Genomic DNA, 22,613 nt, shown 5'->3' on the forward strand with positions numbered 1-22,613 from the left:
CTTTATCGTGGTGTGACGTTTGATTCACTAGTTTTGGGACAGCCTGTATATATTTTGAAGCAAAATCCAAATGTTATCAGGAGTTCATGCCTTCAAAAAAGAGGAAACCATTTCGAAAATTCAATGTGAATATTCTGTTAATCCATAGTTTCGCCTTTCATGTTTTAAATTTTTCATTTATGTAGATTTTTCTGGTTTATGTGCACTTGAAGTAATTTCCTGAATTAAATGATTTTACTCAGAATAAAAGCATTGAATATGGATTTGGAATGTGATCAAACTATTTCAGAACTTAGGAATAGCCTTGCATCTTGCATCCTTTGATGATACAGCTTTACTACCTTACTACCTAGTTCAGAATATTGCCACTGCATTGAAGAGAAATTTCAATTTTGTTCTTTTTTAAAAATTCTTCCTCGGAAAACTGAAGGTGTGCCAAAAAAATTGGAAAACACTGCAATAATGATTCCTTACGGTAGAATCTTATACAGATAATGAAGTTTTGGAAACGTACTGTACAGGGTGTTTTTTCAACCTGCAGACTCAATCCTAAACTATCATAATCACTACCCGCTTATAATTATTGAAGATATTCATTCACATTGTACTTCATCGAAAATTTTCTCAAAATTGAATGGGCCATATCTAAGTTACTGATAAAAGTAAAAGCGGTCGAATCGGAAAAATCACCCTGTAGAGTATTAATAGGGATCCCGAGCCATAAACCGAACGTTATTTCGCAGCTTTTTCGACTAGTGTAAACTTCTACAATTATACGGTGTCCTTCGAAATCATATGTATATGGATGTATAGAAAATTTTTGGCGAAATAACTGATGACTTCTGTCAAAAAAAAAGCCTCACCTTTGAAAACACCCTGTATATTTTCAATCTGGGACACAGGTTATATGGATAGTTCCAGCAGCTTTGTTATTTCAGTTTGAGAAAGAGAAAATAAGGGATTGAATTCCGACAATACGACCTGAAGACTACACTAGGAGCAATAAATTGTCTTGTTTCTATCTAAGGACAAAACGATATAAATACGGCTGAGTGGGTGAAATTTATAGTACATGTTGGCGACATCCAGCAGAAACAATGCTGAAGGATGTTTCGTCTGCTCATTACTTCGCTCCCACTCGTGCTGAAACACGAAATATTTTCCTTTCAATTCCAGAAGTTTCTGGAATTCTTCTCGATCATTTTAAAACGGTTACGGCGTAGCGAGCAGTCGCAAACTTTTATAATAATCTCATGCCGTTCTCTGCCGGTGTCGAGTTATTATCTACGGGCATAATTCGCTATATTTAACTCGACGAATTTTTCGGAAACTTTTTGAATGCCATTATCCCCATTTTTTCAGGTATTGTACAACTCAGTTATAAAGTTGTGCTTTTTGATGTACTTTTGGTGGTGATGACACGAAGTTCGCAAATTCGTATTCGCAGTTTTCAAATTTCCGTAAATTTTTTTCGCGGTTGTATGTGTAACGAAGCCAATACTAGACATCACCTCGAGGAGTGAGAATTGGGATTAAAAAAAGGTTTAATTTCGAAAAAGAGTCTTATCGTTGAAAAAGCTATATTGGCTAATTTTCACATCTCGTATCATATCTTTTTATGATACATAAAAACAGAGATGAAAACCTCAGAAAACACTTTTCGTAATTTGTAAATTTGTTGAAAGATTAAGCTGAAATTATTGTATTGAAAGATATCTTCTTCATAGAACAAAATCTGAAAACTTCTTCCCCCTTCCTTCCACCATGATGGTTGACGAAGTGAAAATATGTAATTTGAAAAAAAAAAGGAAGAAAAAAACGAGAAGGGTATTGAGTTTTATAATCCTCATTAAATACTTTGTAACCCATTGCAAAAACAATAGGTCACCGAATTAATGCCCTCGAAACAAACCTCCTGAAATTTATATTTTCTGCATCTCTTTACCGAGTGGACTATAGTTTCTTCTTCTGCGCCACACTCACATCTTGGACTATCAACAGTATTCCACATAAAAATCATGCTATTAAACCGACCATGGCCAGTCCTAAGTCGATTTAGCGTACACAAAATTTTTCTATTATTATATAGAGTATAAAGATGGGAAACGAAGAGACTAAATACAGTGACTATATAGTCACTTTACGACTAAAGTGATGTGAGCGCCATCTATTTGTCAAGTGTGTTTTTAAGACACCAAGACTGGTAAAAATATCAGTTTGAGTGCCATTTGCAGAAACATATGAAATTTTGTAAGATTTCAGATGGTCATTTTGATCAAAGACGTTTTGAATGTTTTGTTTTTCGTACTTCTGTTTGTTTATCTAGCTCGTTCTATTTGCTGACTATTGAATTTTTTATCCGATTTTTCGGTGAAATCCACAAAATATCGTTCGAAAATTATTGAATGGTGAAGAACTTTGGATCAAATAATAAAATGGATTTTCCGGAATTAATTACTCAACTAAGGGCCGGTACTTTCACGTGCGAATAAATAAATTTATTCGATAGATAAGTCTTATTCATAGAATAAGTAAAAATGCCGTCTTTTCAGTTTCAGATAGTGTTATTCCTCGAATAAATCTGTCATTGAAACTTAATAATAAGAGTTTATTTGTCATAGATCGAATATTGGTACGTCATTATTGGTTGAATTCTTTAAATTCTTGATGTATGGTTATTTTTTTTTGTAATTTTCACGAAATATTTGCTTTCTAGTTGGACAATTTCTACAATGCGGTGTCTTATTTTACATTAATCAGTGAAAAGTAGTACACCGTGCTTTCATAGAATTATTTTTCGTCAAATAATTCGATCTGAAAGCACCGAAAAAAGGTAACCTTTAGATAGGAAATTATTCGACAGATACTTATTGACAGTGAATAAAATTTATTCGAAAGTGAAAGTACCGGGCCTAAGTAACATCGAAGCGTAAGTAATAAAACTCTCAACATGTGAATCGATCATTCATTAATTTTTATTTTTATTTAGTTTATTGTCAGGCGTATTCTTGTTATAGGTATTGGGATACCTAAGCTCAACGGGAAATAGTGCAATTTCATAATAAATTACTGTGATTTATAGTGCTCAATAAAAAACATTATATTCGTGTTCGAAGGTAAGTTGTTTCGGTACTTTTGCAGCTAGCAATTCAAAAAAATCATCTGGCATTTCTTCAGATAAACATGTTGTAACTAAGATGTCTAAAACACTGGTGTGTGCACTTCTCAATTTTTGCAAGCATCAACGTTTCAGGGGATATGGGATCAGTTTCGTGGCGGCGCCACCATGTCATTTGCTTCGTTCTATCCTTGTTCTACCAAAGGATGTCCAATGATACTCTCTCGTTTTGTTTTGTTTTGTTTTGCGTTGATATCGAATGTCGATCAACGTCCAACGAGTTCAAAATATGAACTTGAACTGGTGCATTTTGTCAGCTGTTAAGGAATATTTGTGCTTAACAGTTCAATTTTCGTTGTTAAAACAAATCTGTCAATATTTCAACACTATCGAATAAGGGTTCGAATGAGGACTTACTGTTCTTCTTCAAGATAATTTCCGCTTGACAACTTGAATTCGTGAGGGGGTAATTCAATATGATTTTAATAAAACACAGTTAATTGGTCAAATATCCAATATATTCAGTTGACGGAAGGGAAATTTCCACTATATCTACTCAGGAAGAATATTTGAAGTAACAGACTCGAATAGATTTATGTATTTCTGATTCTCAATACATGCTCACAATTCACATGACGTATTTCCAATACAGTTTCTTTGAAATATTGCTGAAGTTGCTAGAAAACTTAGCAATATTCGTCCCGAATGTTTGTTCATCTGATTTGGTTCTGCCTCAAATTCCAAGAACACCGAATTCTTAGCTGTAGTTCTTGATTGTTCATACAGAAAACTGAACTTACTGAACGACATGTCGAATAAATGAATGTTCTACACCCCTTTCTCGAAACATTTTCACACACCAATAATCGCTTATAAATACAACATATTCGTACGTCGTAGGAAATTATTTTCAAATATCAAATGACAATGCTCTGTCAAATTCTAAACAGCGCTACCTACAGTGGAAAAAACGAAACTGATTCCATATCCCCACGAAATTAAAAACAAAATCGAATCAGTGAATACACCAGAGTCTTAGACATCTTAGTTGTAACATGTTGTATTATTACAAAATCTTGCAGATTCGATGTACTTTGATGTTGCAGTAATGCAAACATCATGCGTTGAATGATGTTGTTACGATTATGGTTTATCTTTCAGAAATGTCTGACCTCACGGAAAGAGAGAAATATAAGCATGACCGAAGGAGGATTTTGACACAGAAGGAACTTGAAGATTATGTGTTGAACCCTTAAGATGATAGTGAAGATGGGTTTGAGGACACGAAATTATACATTTAACAGTTGTGCCAGCAATGCATAATGTTGCAGTTGTGCACATATTTTTTGAATGTATTCTTCTGTTAAAATTATTATTGAATTTTTTTTCGTTATTTTTTCCTAAATATATGCATCAAAAATAGCCTCATAGAATTTTTTTTATAAGAAACAAAAATTCATGCGTTTAAGGGTTAAGGGGAAATTATGGGTCCATTCAATGATTCGCAGTTGCTATTCTCTCAATATATTCAGAAATGCAGAGGTTTTATTAATTTAGATTTAGTAACCGAGTGACTGTCAAATAGTTGATTGGAAAGTCGAAGTTCAGGTTACCAAAAATTCACTTCCTTCAATACCTATATTATTTAATTTCGATTTTCGCTCCATATTTCGATTCCGCATATTTCATTGTTTGTTGTTTGCTTATGAGCATCTTCTCAATTTCTCAGACCCATTTGTTTCCTTTTCAGAGTAATATAAAACCTCTAGCTTGATGATAAGTATATTTGTGGATATCGCATATCTGAAGAATAAATTGCACGGCTCACAGTGTTATAAGTAGATCTAATGTTTTTCGATAGCAGTTCTGAAATATACTAATATGATACATACAACCATTTTAGCAACATCAATTATTACGCGATGCTGCTTTTATCACCGAACCACAGTTAAACTGTCCCTTGTGATTAACAAGATGAATTATTATAAGCGATTTCATGTTTCCATGAATAAGAAGTGGATTATCTCTCAACTATAAATTGCGGGCTTAGCAATGAGCCTGAGAATGTGCCCTTTGGGATTTACAGTTTACAAGAATTTTTTTGTCGCCACATTTCAGACAGAAAAACTCCTACTGCATCTCCCTGTTCTGTTCCATTCATGCATTATGAAAATGATAATTATAGTATTGAAAACGTATGAAAAAATATCTTTCAACGATGGGATAGACGAGTGAATTCTACAGAGTGTATATCATTAAGAGTCCGTTGGGGCGAGGAAAATAAGAGTTTTGCCTCACGAATATGTTCACGATTTTATCAAAAACGGTTTATACTGTCCATATTATTCGAGTTTCGTCATCACGAAGATCACTAATGGAGAATTATCATAGGTAAGCAAAATCGATTGGAAATTCGTTGAAGTATAGCCTATATCTACGTATACATTTACAGTTTTTATTTCAAGTTCAGGTAGTTTTCAGGAACTATGCCCTTTTATATACGTCCGGTTTTACAATCATTGGTTGAGGACTCCAGTTAGGTTACCACCATCGACTTTCTCTATTATATGGTCACCACCACTTGATGGTCAACTTATACCTTGCGTTTTACAACAATTTTATTATTTACTAGCTGACCCGGCAAACCTAGTTTTGCCATTTAAATTATTTCTAGGGTAGATAATAATAACTAACTCATCGTGATTGCCCGATTGGTCGTAAGAAAAAGGAATGCCTTTTTTTCTGTTCTGTACTATTTTTTTTTGGAATATTTTGTTATATAAACCTTGCCCTAACAATAATAAACAGAACAAAAAAAGAATTGTCCAATTTGGTGCGATCGTTTGAACAATAAAGCATTTTGAAGTAAACCATAGATCCTCTTTTATTAATATAGATTTATTTTATTAAGGGTTCCGTAACCCTCAGTTCAATTTATATTCTATGATATTGGTAGAAATAAATAAGTGATTTTATTTGAAAGTAGAGATCATTTGATTAGTTTATATGTGAAAGATATGACATTTGTCTGAATTCGTGAATAACTGTTATTAAACAGTTTGTCTGTATTGATAATACCTTTTCAGCGCTATCTCATTGTCAAATGAGTTTTCACTGGCCAAAATGTATTCGGTTTTTAGTACTAGCGATATGAGGGCGTTTCCTTTCTTTCTGCTCTATAATAATCTTTGCTTTGGACAAAATTTGTATAGAAAATGTTAGCACTACAACTTTTATTATGATTGCGACAACAATTTGAAACCCAGGATTGGAAATAATTAAAAAAAAATGATTTTTGTGACCTTTATGGCCAATCTATATTGTTTCGGCTTGCTGAAACTGTCAAATTATATTTCTTCCGTTATTCTTGAATCATTAGCTTCAAATGAAGAAAAATGCCACTGCGATCGAAAATGTACACCTGACGTTTCTTTTTGCAAGCTTGGCACCCTCCCACACATTTTCCTCTCACTTAAATTGTCAGATTAAGAGAAAATATACTTTTCAACATATAATTAACCACATATATCTTAATCTGAGACGCTCGAGTATGTACAGTGATTGTTTTTTTTTTTCTGACAGGCTGCCCTAAACAATTCCCCTTATATATAGGTCTAATTTTTGGTAGAGGTACTTTTCAGGGTCCAAGGTATCTCTCCTTATATTAATCTGATACGCTCGAGTAAATCCCGAATTTCCCACTTGGGCTCCCCAACTATTACCTACTCCACCTCATGCTGGTGTGGAAATGAATTATTTGTCCAAAACGCGTGTTGGAGTGGGCTTTGCGGCTCTCGTGCATTAAAACCATTGATTTCACAGGTTACTACATAAATTGTAGGAAATTTTCTCTAGTTTGATTTATTATATAACTTTTTTTATGGTGCTATGATTTGAAACGGAATTATTCTCAAAACAGGTATTTGGGCGCCATTTCTCCAATATGGCGGCGCGAGCAGCAAAGATACGAGGTGGCAAAGTGAAAATTAAAAAAAAAAGCACGTCGAAGTCTATAGAATTACTTTCCAGGTGAAACTACCAAATGACTGAACTAAAAGAGCTTCAAAAACAATACTATGTGACGCAGAGTAAGATGATACTACCTCGTGAATGTTTTTGTTAACAGGTAAAAGAGTAATTGATACGCGCATTACGAGTATTTGAATAGGGAATATTCCTTCTGACGAAAATGACGTATTTTTTATGAAATATCTTTGAAATGTCACATTTTGAAATAACCATTTCAACCGTTTCCCAAAAAAAAAAAATATTTCAAGCACTTAAAAATGAAAAATAAAAATGAATATTTAATGTTTAAAACGTTTTGTGAGAATTGTTTAAGCTGGCAACATCTACTGAAATATGCCTTGATAATAAAGGACAACAAATGCATTATCTTGATGAGATAGACAAAGATGGCTGTCTATGAAGTCTGCGACGAACGAAGAAGATCGTAAAATTTTATATGATTTTTATGGCCAGTTGCAGTTGAAGCTCTTGTAGATCAACAGCTGTTATTTTATAAACAAGCTGATCGGACATTGTTCTTTTCATTGTCTTGTATGCGCTGTTGCCAAATCTTAAATTCCGCACAAAGCGATTTAAATTTTAAAACCCCATATTTGAAGGATGATTTTGAATAGTTTCCGCGGTGAATTTGAAAAAATCATAAATTAAACTCATACTTATTCAGTTTGAACTTGCATATGCAGTGAAAACCCAAATTGAGGAGAATTCCCCATTGTATCAACTCACACAAACTTTTCGAGAAATCTACATAGTTCGAATTCAAATGCGATATAATTCACTTCCTAAGTTCATCTTACATGAAAAATTTGTTTTCTTCACACTTATCACTTAAAATTGAGTTGTCATCTGCTGCTATTTCGATTTGGATCTCCAAGCCTAACATCAATCTTCACTTGCGACCCATGAAATTTACATATTGTTATTTTTCATTTTCCCCATTACTTGTGACACTTTGCGCTTTGTCCTTATCAAAGCCTTTTACCACAAACATTGTTCACTTCCAGACGACACTTTCATCAAGTCTAATATTCTCCCCATTCCGGAAAAGCATATGCGATTAATCTTCAAAGGGCGAGTTCAGACGGTACAACAAACCTCTCATCTCTCTGAAATCAATAAGCAGAAGTGAAAGAAAAGCAGAAAGCGGATAATCGGATAGTCAAAAAGTTTTCCAAGTTTAGCTCAAGGTTCAGTGAACAAATGGAAATTCATAGGCTATCTGGTGGAAGTATGGAGCGTGAAGGGATGATTATGTTATATTCCAGTTCAGTTTAGAGAGCGTAAAAGGAATCGAGACTCGAGAGAATTCTTTTAATATGGCGCATTCATACGATGTTATTAGATTATCGTTTATTCATATATATTCCATAAACTGAAATCGATTAGAACAAAACAATGGTTAAGCCCCCATTGTGCAGTTGTTCCTACATTTTTTTATCTCTAGGTATGAATATTATATTATGTTTATCGAAAAGTAGAAAAAAAGGGATGTTTATCATCAATAGGTTGCATCGGTATACTTACCAACTCTGAAAAATTCAAATCCGACTCTAATCACAGCATAAGCCTTAATATCTTTTGACTTTATAGGGTGCTCCAAAAGAGGTAAAACACTATATCACTCTGCTTTTGTGCCTTCTTGACTTGGGCCACCTTTTCCCTTTTTTCATGGTTATGATGGTTTTTACTAAAGGTAATGTCTCGAAAACCGTTCGAGATAATTATATGATTTTTTTTATCGAATTCCCGAGAAGTTTTCGAATCTTCTGCAGCTTTTCGGGTAGTTGGTTCATTTTGGGAATAAAATGTTTTCATGAAAATTAAGACAACCTATAGTGAAAGTTTAGGGAATGCCATTTGATAAAATGGATGACACTTTTTAGTAGGTGAATTTGTTGAAACATTCATGGCAGTCATCTTACCAAAGCAAGTGTAGCCACTCGCGCAGTCTCATCTGTTACGACTTCGATACATGAATACACAGATTAAAAATTCTCTTTAATCTGTGCATGAATGAGAAAATAAGAAGGAAGTGCTAGTGCGCTGCTATAGACACACACTGACACACTGAATGGCATAGTGCCATTCACGCAGGGTACCAAATACATGTACGGAATGTCTAAAAGCGTACCGGATCAAACGGTGGGCAGACTCGCATTGGGACAAAATACCTACCGCCAATGATTATAGAGTTAGGTTAGGTTGGGTTAACTCTTTAATCTTTGACCAGATGTGATTTCGCCAAGACAAACTGTTCACCACATCATCACTTAATGCTAGAACAGGGCCTACAGAGGCGACTTCAATAATTTCCTGATGGCGACGAACGAAGCGATCGACTACATTTGTCTATGAATTTGAAGTGAAAAATCTGTAATTGCTACCCTTTGCTGTCCTGATGTGTGTTTTATGTTCTAATCCTCACTGAATCTATGTAATTATTAAGATAACATCAAACAATATTATTATTCTATGTGTACTATATGTACATCCCACTTGGAATAAATAATTGTATACCATGTAGGTTTTAATTTTTTTTATCATTGATTATTTTGGAATTTTATTTACATCTTCATTATAATTGAATGGCTGCGATAATTATACTTTATAATAATAAGAATTAATTCAGATGCATACCACCACAAATACGAATTCGACAGGAGTTACGATCTGAATAAGCTAGCCAATATGCCATCGTCAGGGCCACCAAATAGAGTAAGCTCCATCGAAGAAAAGCAGATGCTGACCAGGGTTTCGGTCTCGTTTGACCTCATCAGAACAACATAGCTTCTTCTTCGATGGAGTAACGTTTGCAATTGACGGACCTTATTCAATACTGGCAACATAGAAATCATAATATATATACTTACTCTAGAATGCTAATCCAGTAAGAAATGCGGCCAAAAATTGACAGTTGTTCCCACCTTATGTCAGTCGAATTGTTTATTTGATTTAAATGAGAATTAAACATATTTCATTCGGTAAAAGAACTTATTTTTCGATTCATACGGGATTTCTTATCAGTATTGAACACATCCATAGATGACGAATTGTGATGTTATATATGCATTGTTTGAAAATCAGTACAATGATGATGCAGGTTTCAATGAAAATATATCAGGATCTCGGAGGTAAAGCGTATTAAGTCCAAATCTAAATTTGCGGTTGTGGTATTATTGAGTATTCATTGATTGTTTGACCTCACCGTGAATTGGATGAATATTTTAGTTTTATAGCGAATTCCATGGTTATAACTGGCCCTCACTATGTGAATATTTGGAACTCGCAACAAAAATTTCAGAAGATCTAAATTTAATATCATCAATGGAATTCGATATTATCGCAGATTCCATTGAGTGCATATTATAAACTCCGTGCAACAATTTTAAAATATCCTGATCAAGTGTAATTCGCTATCAGTGAAACTCGATAATTCATTCAAGTTTTGATTTTTTTGTTTGAATTTATTATTTTTAATATGATTGACAAGTAACAAGTTCGTTTCAGAAAATGTGATTCAAAACTCCTTACCTCCGAGCAGATCGTGCAACAGTGAAAAATCAAATGACTAAAAGAAAATGCGTTGTTGTCCGACATATACCTTTGATACTTGAATTGTCCCCTCTTTATAAGATTCGATCGACAGAATATTCAGGCAACTCGGCAACGTTCTACTCGAAAATAATCTAATAATGCGCATTCGCCTTAACGACCACTCTCAATTTTTCGCCGCATTTCTTACTACTGAATTAGCATTCTAGAGTAACAATATACAGGGTGATTCATAACTATTGGGACATATGCTAAGGGTAGATTGACCAAAATATGGCGATAGCACCAAATATACCTCAATAAAATAGCTGAGGAAAAAGATAGAGGGCATTAAAGTTGAATTTTGTATAAGAGAGAATAATATTTTTGAAAGTCCTTTATTAAAAGAATTAGAAAAGGCATAGAAGTCGGAGGAAGCCACATTTAATTTGAGTTCATTTTTTTATGTTACATTGTTTTTGATTTTGCTTTATTGTCGAAATAAATAAATAAAATAAATAAATGTGGTGACGAGGCAGATTTTTTCACCGCCACAAGAGGAAATTTCTTCACCGATACTTTCATAATAGGACCTGATAACCGAAAAATTTGTGAAGAAAACCGTTATATTATCATCGGGGGGCTTTACCGATTGATATTATGTCATTTTTTTCCACCGACCAGTCCCATATTTGAAGCGAAATCCGTATATACCTTTTGTTTTCAGAATTCTTATATTTTATAATTCTTTCCGTTCAACCGTACTTTTTCTTAATCGAAAAACGGTGTTTCAACTTGTTCCGTTTTTCCTTCTCTCCAATTGTTTCTGTCTCTTTCCGAACCGGCTGATTGACCGAACAATTTGAGTGCATCCAATGGAGAGATGAGTTACCCATAGTGGGGCAAATTTTCCGAGGAGAGGGGTACTTCTTCGACGCCCGGCGCTGAAGGACAAGAGCGAGTGTGTTGAGATCGAGGTGCCAAGAAAAGTGTGTAAGGTGTTTTACCGTACAGTACAGTTAGAATTACGACAAGTTTGAAAGTTTACGAAAAGTCACTTGTAGCATTATTATTCCTTACGTAGTGCATACTTGAGGCCATATCTTCCCTATTTTCCGCTTTCTTTAGTCCGTTGGACTAGCTGAAAATACCAACCTACTGTTTAAACTTGACCTAGTTATTGTAGGCTGTGTAGAGTGCCGGCTTCCGCGTCCGTTCGACCGCCGTTGGGTCCCAGGAGGACTTGGGGTTCCTACCGTATTTTTGGTGCTTATTTTGTTAATATATTGCCGAATTCCGACCGATTAAGTTACAGGTTGACAGCTTCTTCCGACCTGCTGTCTGACTGACAGCTATTTCGAGAGTCACAGAGAGAAAGAGAGAGAGAGAGAGAGAGAGAGAGAGAGACAGGGTGCACTGCAATTGTACTGAGACCAGCCACCGTACCGATTTCTGTCGACAGAGGGAGTGACTTGCCAGGATTTTAAAATTTAACCCTTTAACCGTATTTACCGTCTATTTCAACCGTATTTTCCTGCAGAGACCGTATTTCATCAGCCGCCCTCCCGCCGAGCAGACCACCGGTTGACATCAACATTTGTTATTACTTGTACATTTCTGTATATCATTTCATCCAGTAGGAATAAAGAACTGAACGTTTACTTTGTTAGTAAATTTACTAAATCAGTTTCATCTAGGTGTGTAGTTAGAAGAGATAGGTACTCTTTTTGACGCCTAAAGACCGTTGAAAAGCAAACACTTAGAAGACGCTACCACCCTAGTCTTCATCGATTCCCTTCTCCACTGATACTCAAGTCTACCCGGGCTCTCTAATTCTTTGGAGATTCTGTGAGTGAAGTGGGGTTTCACTGATTGCCCCTCTGGCGCCCGAGCAAAGGTAAGGGTCGGCCAGGGTGAGAGAAAAAGCCCATCACATCGTTACTTCAAATCCCCTTCCGATGCTCTGAACTCTCTCTGAACAATTGTGTTTTTCTTAAAAACGGATGAAAAAATATACAGTGAAATTATTTGCAAAAAATGAAAAAAAATTCAACTTTATCGCCCTCTATCTTTTTCCACAGCAATATTTTATTGAGGTGTATTTCGTCCTATCGCCATATTTTGGTCCAAACAATCTGCCCTTAGCCTATCCCAGTCAACCAGTTTCACTCACAGGGAAGTTGTTGGGGATTACCACTGTGGAAATGCGATTTCACAATGTTGATTTAAAAAAAGGCCACCAGTACTTACTGGAGAGTGCTTAATGTCCGCAACATCGCATATCGCGGGTAATTACCCAGTACATCACATAGTAGGTGTAAAAAAAGCACCCTAGACAGCAACTTTGCGACTTCTCATTTTGAAGGTTTTTGGAACGATTATTTTGACAGAATAAACTACCAAAGTGTATCCTCTATTGAAGTTATATTCATGTTCAATTTGATAATTACCATCGTGGCAATCAATTTGCACTCTATATTCGAGGCGTTCCGAGGAAGCTACAATTTTTCTGAAATTGAATTAACAGTAAGAACTGCCTGAAAATGAATCAAAATTTTATATACTCGTAAACTCAATTTCAGAAAAAATGTAGCTTGGGCCTCTTCAGCTCTGAACGCCTCATTTGTACCCTGTGTTTACTCTCACCTAAATATTTTTCGCATTCTGCTCTCATCCTCAAAAGAAATTGAACAACTATATGAATTGCTGATATCTTTTTATTCAAGATCAATATGTTTCATACAAATCCAAATATATAAAATAAAGAACATATATCTTGTTATAAATCTTCATTCCACTTCAGGAACGGCATGGTCCAGCTGAAGAAGAAAAAATCAGAGCTGTATTGATAGTAATAAATTGAGTGTCATGAAAAATCTAACAACACTAGAAGGTGATTTTTTTCAGCACAGTATCTAAAATAATAATTTGAAGTTCTCTCGATGATTCAAATCAATTCCAAGTTTGATTTTGAAGGTTGTGAATGTTACTTATCACCTAAATTCATATGAGGTATGTTGAAAGTTGAACGTTACAAAGGTGCAAAAATGGGGAGGATAAGAGGGCCAAGAAGTGATCATGATGTAGTCATTATTTCAATAGGTTATATAACTACTCACCTTTTACTGCACGTTAATTAATCAATCAACGTCAATTAACACTTAACTAAAACGAAATTTAATAATAGAACAGCTCGGTTAAAAAAATTATTCTAAAAATTCATTCAAAAAGATTTTGTTTGTTCATTCTCTCAACACAACGAAAGTCACACCACGTTTTGCATAGCGGGATTTAGGTTATGAGTTAACCTCGAGACCACGTGCTGATAAATAGAACTTAGAAACAGTTACTGAAAGTTTTTCTTAGAGAAGTCGCTGGGTAGAGTTCATCGAAATTCATTCACAACACATCATTTCATGTTCTAAAAATATCACAGATTCAATATTTCAAAAATATAAACACAGGGAAGTCGCATAATAGTAGCTATGTTCACTTCATCGGAACATCTCGATATGATGTTACATGCAACCACTAGGGATCTAAAGTTGAGGAATTCGCAAACTTAACAATATGCGGACGTTAATGTCCACAATGTGAAATCTTAAGTACATCCATGAAACTTCTCAAAGAAGCGCTTCAATGCGATATTTTTGGGTACTCCCTGCGACTTACTGTTACATTTCTGGTTGACTGGGTATGTCCCAATAGTTATGAATCACCCTGTATAATATGATTTCTGTGACTGGCACGCGCTACTGAGTACTATCCAGTAACTCAGAGCACCACCCAGTATGGAACAGGAACCGATTCAATCCTCTCCAGTTTGGAACTCATATTGGCTAGCTTATTCAGATTGTAACTCCTGTCGAATTCGCATCGGCGGGTGGTATGTATCTGAATTAATTCATATTATTATTCATTGCCTTCCTCTTAAGGCGTTATTCCTTTCATTATACTCCATAATGTGAATTGTGGTATTTTATTTCATATGAATCAGAAAATTGATATTAATTATAGATTAAAAGAAACTTTATTTGAAAAACCATTGAAAAAATTGTGGCGAACCTACAATGAAATGTGGGCAGTTCATTTCAAATTCCTGCTTTCTATCGATTTCTTCCATCGATAGTATAATTGTGATCAAATGAAAAATAGAAAAATCAATTTTCGGGAACTTATTCTACGATGACATTCATCGAAATTCCTGTAGTAAACTTTTCGCATTAATTCACTCAAACATAAAATTCCCAAATACCACCACTTTTTTGGGTCTCCCAATAGAAGGAAATTCTTTGTCATCCTCTTCATTCACAATCCTTCTGAATGTGGGAATATTCAGCTGAAATATAAGTCGTTTAGATTCGGATGAAATATATTATATATTATTGTATAATATAAATTCTCTTACATTGAATATGTTTACTACCGTCTGACGTATTATGGATTTTAGAATATCAGGGTATAACTATTTGTATGAGCGGACCTGAATTCTAAATAGCACTTCTTGAAACCCTGTCTCTTTTCCAATCACTTTCGGCATTTTCGTAATAAAAATTGATATTAGTTGTGGCTACGGCGTTATGACATTAACGACATTTCATGAGTGCCAACCTTACTTCGTTCTAGTTAAAAAAACTTGAGAAAATTATTTCATGGCCAACCGACTGCTAAAATAAATTTGAATGAAGTATACTTTCAGAAACTGACAGATATGTATGCGTATCTGAAACACAATTCCAATTTTTTCAGATGGTGGCAACGGAGGGTTCACCTGGTGCGACAACGGCCGATGCAAATGACACCGGCACAACGTTCGGCAAACTTAAGCAAACTCTATCTTCCTCTCTCCTAACTGCCCAGGATAAAGGTGAGATTTGTTTTATTTTTATTTGAGGCCTTGTCAAAAATGCAGAAAAAGTGCAACTAAATTCCAGTGCAGTAATCAGAATAGTTTAATGATTGATGAAGGAGACGAGTCCCTAAATTTTTCCCAACTACGACAAAAACTTTTCTACAATGATGGTCCTATTTTGTGTTTCTGACTTTCACGTGAAGTCCATCGAGCTGGTTGCTGTGTCAGATAATTTTCGACCTAATGGTCTCAGAGCTAGCAACATTTACAATCACGAATTTTAGGAAGGCTGATTTTTCAATATACAGGGTGTCCGCGCCATGAGGCAGGGTTGGATACTCTAATTCTATTAACTTTACAAAAAAGAGTTTCAAATAAAACTTTGCTCTTTTCAAGTAGAGCGTCTCCTAAAATTATTCAGAACTATACAGAGTGTTTCCTTTTTCCTCCGCACAGCTTCTTCTGCACAGCTACCAACTTCGTTACTTTAAATGAAATACCCTTTATATTCTTACATTTTTGAATTCCTTCTTAAATTTGAATAGAAGTTTGATAATAAACCTATGTCTGAATTTTCAACGGTTTTCGAGAAATTCGACTTTTTAATAATATTTTGACAGTTTGAGGTACTTACATGAAGGACTGTAGCCTATAGCTCCTTCCCTATTCTATGTAATTGATTTAAATTTGGACTATGTCTGGTCAATGAATGATTCACTCAAAATTTATTTTTTAAACAACCATATTATATACAGGGTTCACGAAAACGTAGATCCATTATCAAAATAGAAATTCATCAAAATAATTTTTTTGAATGGCAACCCATATTTTTTTCTGTTCATTATTTAAACATTTTTGATTCGCTTTTACTTTTACATAATGAACAGAAAAAAATATGGGTTGCCCTTCAAAAAATTGATGATTTGTATGAATTTCTGTTTTGATAATGGATCTACGTTTTCGTGGCCTCTTCGTATAATATGGTTGTTTAGAAAGGGAGAGCCACAACTATGATATCTTGCCTTCCCCATTATTCCTAACAATGGCTAAAATTGCAACATTGATGCTAAGAAAACTCGTTCAAGTTGAACTGGAAATCAGTAATGTTTTTCTTGATGAAATTTGTGTGAATGTTATCGAGATTCATATGTATATCAACTTATTAGGTGGAAAAACTCCTATCTTGAGGAAACAGATTTGTTTTTTGTGTAAATTCTTCATATTGAGGTTATATATCCAGATAGTTTTCACTTTCTATTTTTCGTAACTGATTTGAAATTTACAAAAACCTTACCATGCTATAATATAAGGACGAGATACATATGTCTTTAAATATTGACATCTTCACAAGAAATTCGTACTCGAAGATTTGCTCAAAAGATTAGGAAATTATGAAAACTTCACTAAGCTTTCCCCATGGTCACGAGATAGATGAAGATATTTTCAACAGATCAAGATATATTTTTCATGAGAACTCTTATTGAAACGCCAAGGTATTCTCCGTTCCTTCATGTAAACAAACAAAAATGCATTAACTTTATATTCACAAACACCAGAGGGAGTATCGCTTGTTTGGAATTTCCAATTGCATTCAATAACCAAGTCTCAAGACTGAATTTGAAAAATATTCTATGTCACGATTATGACAATAAATCTACTAGGAAATACGTCTCGGTGCGCAGAAAAATATTTTTAATGAGAACCTGAAGGCTGTTTTCCTTTCCTTGCATAAAGTATTTGTATCGGAATTTCCATCGGAAATAATAGGACTAGGAGCCCTTCAAATTTCGCCCATTAAAATCCACATCAATTTAACGGATCCTGTTGCAATACGTTGCAAACTATTGTATACAATCTTTAATTATGATACCGCTATCGCCTGACCGGATATAAGCTCACGCCATTTCTCGCTAATAACATTAATGACGAGCAGGGTCCCGGAATGCGGAATGGATAAAATCGGCTTCACATCTTTATTTGTTCTGGAAAAATTGACACGCACAATAAAGATTTCCTAATCATTTGAATAGAGGGTCGTTCCAAAATATTTTACGAAGACTGATGGTGACAGCAGCGCTCCATAATCATGAATTCAAAATACATCACAAAGATGTATCCAATATATTATCCGCATAAAATACGGACACATTCCAAATATCGGGTCAGATGCAGATTGATTACGAAAAAATGATGCATCTTCATTAGACCTACCATGAAAACACGCATGTCATGTGGGTAGTTATCAGAAACTATTTTGATTGAAATGTATTACAGACTCATCACATACGAAGGTTGATATTTATGTATTGAAAACTGGCAATACTGGTAATATCTGCCAATGTCATCTCACAGTTTGATATTTTTTAGAATAAACAAATTAATTCAGATGCATAACATCCGCAGATAATGAAATCAATGAATATTACGATCTAAATCGAACTAACAAACTACCATCGCTCGAAGTATTACCAGAAATTTCATTTCGTCGACAAAGAGTAGATGCTGACCATGGTTTTGGTCTTATTTGACCTCGTCAGAGCAACAAAACTCATTCGTCAACGAAATGCTATGAATTGCCGGCTCCTTTTATTCCAATATTTTGCAATATATTGCAATTCGTAGCATTTCGTTGACGAATGAGTTTTGTTGCTCTGACGAGGTCAAATAAGACCGAAACCATGGTCAGCATCTACTCTTTGTCGACGAAATGAAATTTCTGGTAATACTTCGAGCGATGGTAGTTTGTTAGTTCGATTTAGATCGTAACATTCGTTGATTTCATTATCTGCGGATGTTATGCATCTGAATTAATTTGTTTATTATTTACCTGCTTTACTGTGAAGGCGTGATCCATTTCTCATTTTTTATAATATAAGTATTCAGGAGGTTTTGATGTATGAGTAATATTAATAGTGTTTAAAACATCCTAGCACAAACAGAAATGGAGCTAATGACCAATGTTGAAATCGCCCAAATTTCAATTTAGGCCTATAACTCGAAAACGAAAGAAGATAGTGGAATGCAGTTTATGGCATTATGAGTTTCTCGAAAAAAGACGACCGTAATGTGCCATGCATTTTCCTCTATCTCGTTTGGTTAAAAAGTTGTAGTTGTAATTGTATCACCAATTTTGCCCACCTTGTACAGTCTATCAGGATTCAACCGGAATGACGTTTTGAAGAAACCTTCGGGTGTTCGGCAGCTTTCTGCACATTGGATTGCACATTCCTGTAGGCGTATATTCAAAAAAAAGGCTCGTGTGGATTGGTATCAAATAGATACCATGGTGGTGGTGCTTCCAAAGCCACACTATGTCTGTATGTTACACAGCATCGTCAGATGTGACCAGTAGTGGATTGAAACATATAATATAGATTATTTTACGCTTTCGATTCTGTACGTGAAGCCCTGATTTTTTTTTGTGAATCGAAGTGAAAGGAAGTCTTTATGTCACCTCGTCTCTTTTTTTCAATTTAGTTGGATTTTTATGAGAAAAAAGTTGAACTTTAGTGTCTAACTTGTTTTCACAACAACGACGGTTTTTCAACATATGTATTCCAACAAAAATTGAGGTGTGACATCGGCAACTCAAATTATTTTATATTGCAAAAATTTTCATAGTGATACGAGGATGTATTGATATCTAGACCAGTTTCATGCATAAAAAAATATTGCGTTACCATAGCAACGAACAATAACTCATTAGAAGTTTCAGTGTGAAGTTTGAAGTCAAAAAAGTAAACCAGATTTACGCAATAAATTAAAAGAAAGAAGATGTCCACCGAAATTGTGAAAATCGAAAAGTTGGATTATCGAGCCATCATCAAGTATCTGTATTTAAAAGGGTTGAGAGGTAAGCAGATTTACGAAGAAATGCTTAATATCCTTGGTGATCATAATGTCCTTAGTATGCGACTGTGAAAAATTGGGCTAAAACAGATATCTGAAGCACTGAATATTTCATGCTAACACGTTCATCATACAGTTCACGTCAATTTGAACATGAGAAAAATTGCTGCAAAATGGATCCCCAAATGTTTGAATGTTGACGAAAAGCGTGCAAGGGTAGAAGCATCGCTTTCGATCTGTGCTCGATTTGAAAACGATGTAGACTTCTTAAACCGAATTGTTACTATGGATGAGACTTGGGTACATTTTTCTACGATCCAGAAACAAAGCAAAAATCGATGGAATGGCGACACTCAAAGACTTAAGAAGTTGCGTGTCCAAAAATCTACTGGAAAAGTTCCTGCTACAGTTTTTTGGGATTGCCATAGAGTAATCATGATTGATTTTTTTGGATAAGGGAAGAACAATCACCGTAGATTACTATTTGACTTTACTGACCACACTACGGGAAAAAATTAAAGAGAAAAGACGCGGAAAGCTATCCAAAAGTGTTTTGCTTTTGCAGGACAACGCCCCTGCACACAAATCTCATCTTGCCATGGAAAAAATTCGTGATTTAGGGTTTGAATTACTAGAACACCCCCTTATTCACCAGATTTGGCTCCATCCGACTATCATCTCTTTCCTCAACTGAAAAAAAATTTAGAGGGTCGTACATTTTCTTCCAACGAGGAGGTATATGTTGAGTAATAAAATATTTTGACATTGAAATTTTGTTTGATTCTATAGTAGGCTTAGAATTTTTCAATATATCCTCGTATACGCCAAAATTACGTCGAAATTCAGGAATAACTAAAAATTATTCAATAGTCCTTACCACGCGAGAGGTTATTCTACTTTTCAGTTGACTCAGTTCGTAATTCAGGGTATTCCTGAAAGATGTGGCACATTTCCGTATTTGGGGTAGCATCCGTGAAGCAACCAATATCGATCGTGTTGATCTCGAATTGTATGTACTACTTCCCCTGAGGTAGACGAAGAACATAGAAGGTACATATTCTTATTTTTTTCTACCTGCCAACCCTTGTAGGGGTCGCTCACAATGGCATAACCGCTCCTCCAAACTACATATGCCCAACGTAGTGTTCAATGAGTTCTTTTTGTTTTAGTTGTTCTCACTGAGAAAACATAAACTACTAGGACAACGGTATTCATTGCCTGAAGAAGCGGTTGAGGATGTTTTAGATTTAGGGCTATCATCTTTGTTTCATTCAGTTTCATGTCAAAATATATAAAACTTGAAGCCTAATGTTTTGAAAAGCAATAAAAATATTTTTGATAAAATTTAATTGATTGTTCTCTCTACACACAATACATGAAAAGCAACCCTCGTAACATTGGATTATTGTTACTTTTGAATCAGTTCTATTTGCAGGGGAAATCAATCAATCATTTATATATATTCACATAATAATTGATAGATACAGAACACAGCAATTAAAAATCAATACATGGATATTCAGCAAACATAATTTGATGCAAAAATTATATTATGGGTGCTCTGAACAGAACTATCAACAAACTTACATGTAGTATACGTGAATCCATCGCTTGTTTAAAATATATGGTGGCTTTTCAGGAAATGCCTTTCATTCAAGATGTGCGAAAATCGAAAAATTCAAAGATTTGGGGATAGTTGCTGTATAAATATATCAGGAATCGAGTCGTTTCAGTTTTGTCATTTTCAGTACCTTAAAACTGCAAGTATTTTTCAAATGGCGTGTGACAAATTTTTTGAAGACTACACCACAAACTTATCACGTGTATCTGCAATCAGTAATTAGAACCCAATATCACATCCAGAAATATCATTATTATTATTTAATACCTGAGCTAAGGTCTGTATAAAAATACACATTCTGCTACTGTCTTGCATTAGTTGCATTGTATAGGTGGGCAAAATTCGTTGTCTACTTGAGAACTATAAGAGGTAGAAGAAAACGGATTACACATTTCCTATCTTTTTGTAGAGAAACAAAGTATGGTGAAAACTTAAGCCTTCCACGATACTTCGTTTTTGAGTTATTGGAAAAAAAAGAATTTGGAAAAAAGATTTTGAAGATTTCGAAAAGTTCCCATAACTTTTTTGTCTTTGAAGTTAGAGATCTGAAACTTGAACCTTCTACTGGCACTTTTCTACGTAGAATGCACTGACAAGCTGAAAATATTTTTTCATTTCATTAGGCAAACTTTCGTCTTTTCAAGTATTTTTGTATTGAAAAAAAAATTTCATCAGCAGATCCTACGTATTAAAGTGTCAGATCTGTAACTTCAAAGACAAAAAAGTATTGAGAACTTTTCGACATCGTCAAAATCTCATTTTTTCCTAACTAATAACTCAAAAACGAAGGTTCTTTGAAGGCTACGGTTTTCAGCATTCTTTGTTTTCTTCTAACTCTTATAGTTCTCGAGATTTCTCAGTTGATTAACGAACATTGCCCACCCTGTATACAGGTTGAGTCTTTGACTCGTACAAATATTTTAAGAGTAGATTCTTGAGGTCAAAAGAGACACTTTTTTTCTTTGCCATTTTTTCCGAATCTGCTCGGTTTAAAAGGTACAGGCTGTTGAAAAACCACAAAAAATATTTTTTTTCTCACAAATGGTTTTATCGAAAGAAATGAAATGCAGAATACAGTTTTTCATTTATTTGGTGAATTTTTCTGGAACATAAGATATCATCCACGTCTTCCAGTTTTCTCATTATGTTCATTACGTACCATAAAAATACCAAAAATTCAAACAACCCTACTCTTGAAACTAAGCTGGACGCTATAAACTGAATATTTGTACGTTTTGTAAAATAAAAGTATTATTCATATTTTCTCGTAAAATGCGCCGTTTTCGAGGAATTTGATGTTGATGCGGTACTTTGGCTGAATACAACTCTGTAAAAGATCCACAAATGTGTAGTATCACAGATAAAGCTAGTTATTCTGAAGGAAATTTTTTTTTCCAGCGGTGGCACAGCTCATTATGAAAACTTAAAATGGCTATATCTTTTTATCGGGGCCGAATCGGAAAAAGATGGTAAAGGAAAAAAGTGTTTCTTTTGACCTCAAGAATCTACTGTTAAAATATTTGAACGAGTCAAAGACTCGCCCTGTATATTGCACAAGTAATACACATCATTCATACATCGATGACATCAGAATCATATTTCTCCGTTCATTA

The 22,613-nt window shown here is 34.7% G+C and overlaps 1 protein-coding gene across 1 annotated transcript in view; it reads left to right on the plus strand.

Annotated features, from left to right (window-relative positions):
- Nucleotides 1-22,613, plus strand: part of LOC123319210 (regulating synaptic membrane exocytosis protein 1) — a 301,043-nt gene that overhangs the window by 94,764 nt on the left and 183,666 nt on the right. Inside the window, exon 3 of the mRNA XM_044906078.1 lies at nt 15,428-15,545. Within this exon, the coding sequence (XP_044762013.1) occupies nt 15,428-15,545 (118 nt within the window). The remainder of the gene's footprint in view (nt 1-15,427; nt 15,546-22,613) is intronic.

Source organism: Coccinella septempunctata, chromosome 1 (assembly GCF_907165205.1).
Source record: "Coccinella septempunctata chromosome 1, icCocSept1.1, whole genome shotgun sequence".
NCBI lineage: Eukaryota > Metazoa > Arthropoda > Insecta > Coleoptera > Coccinellidae > Coccinella > Coccinella septempunctata.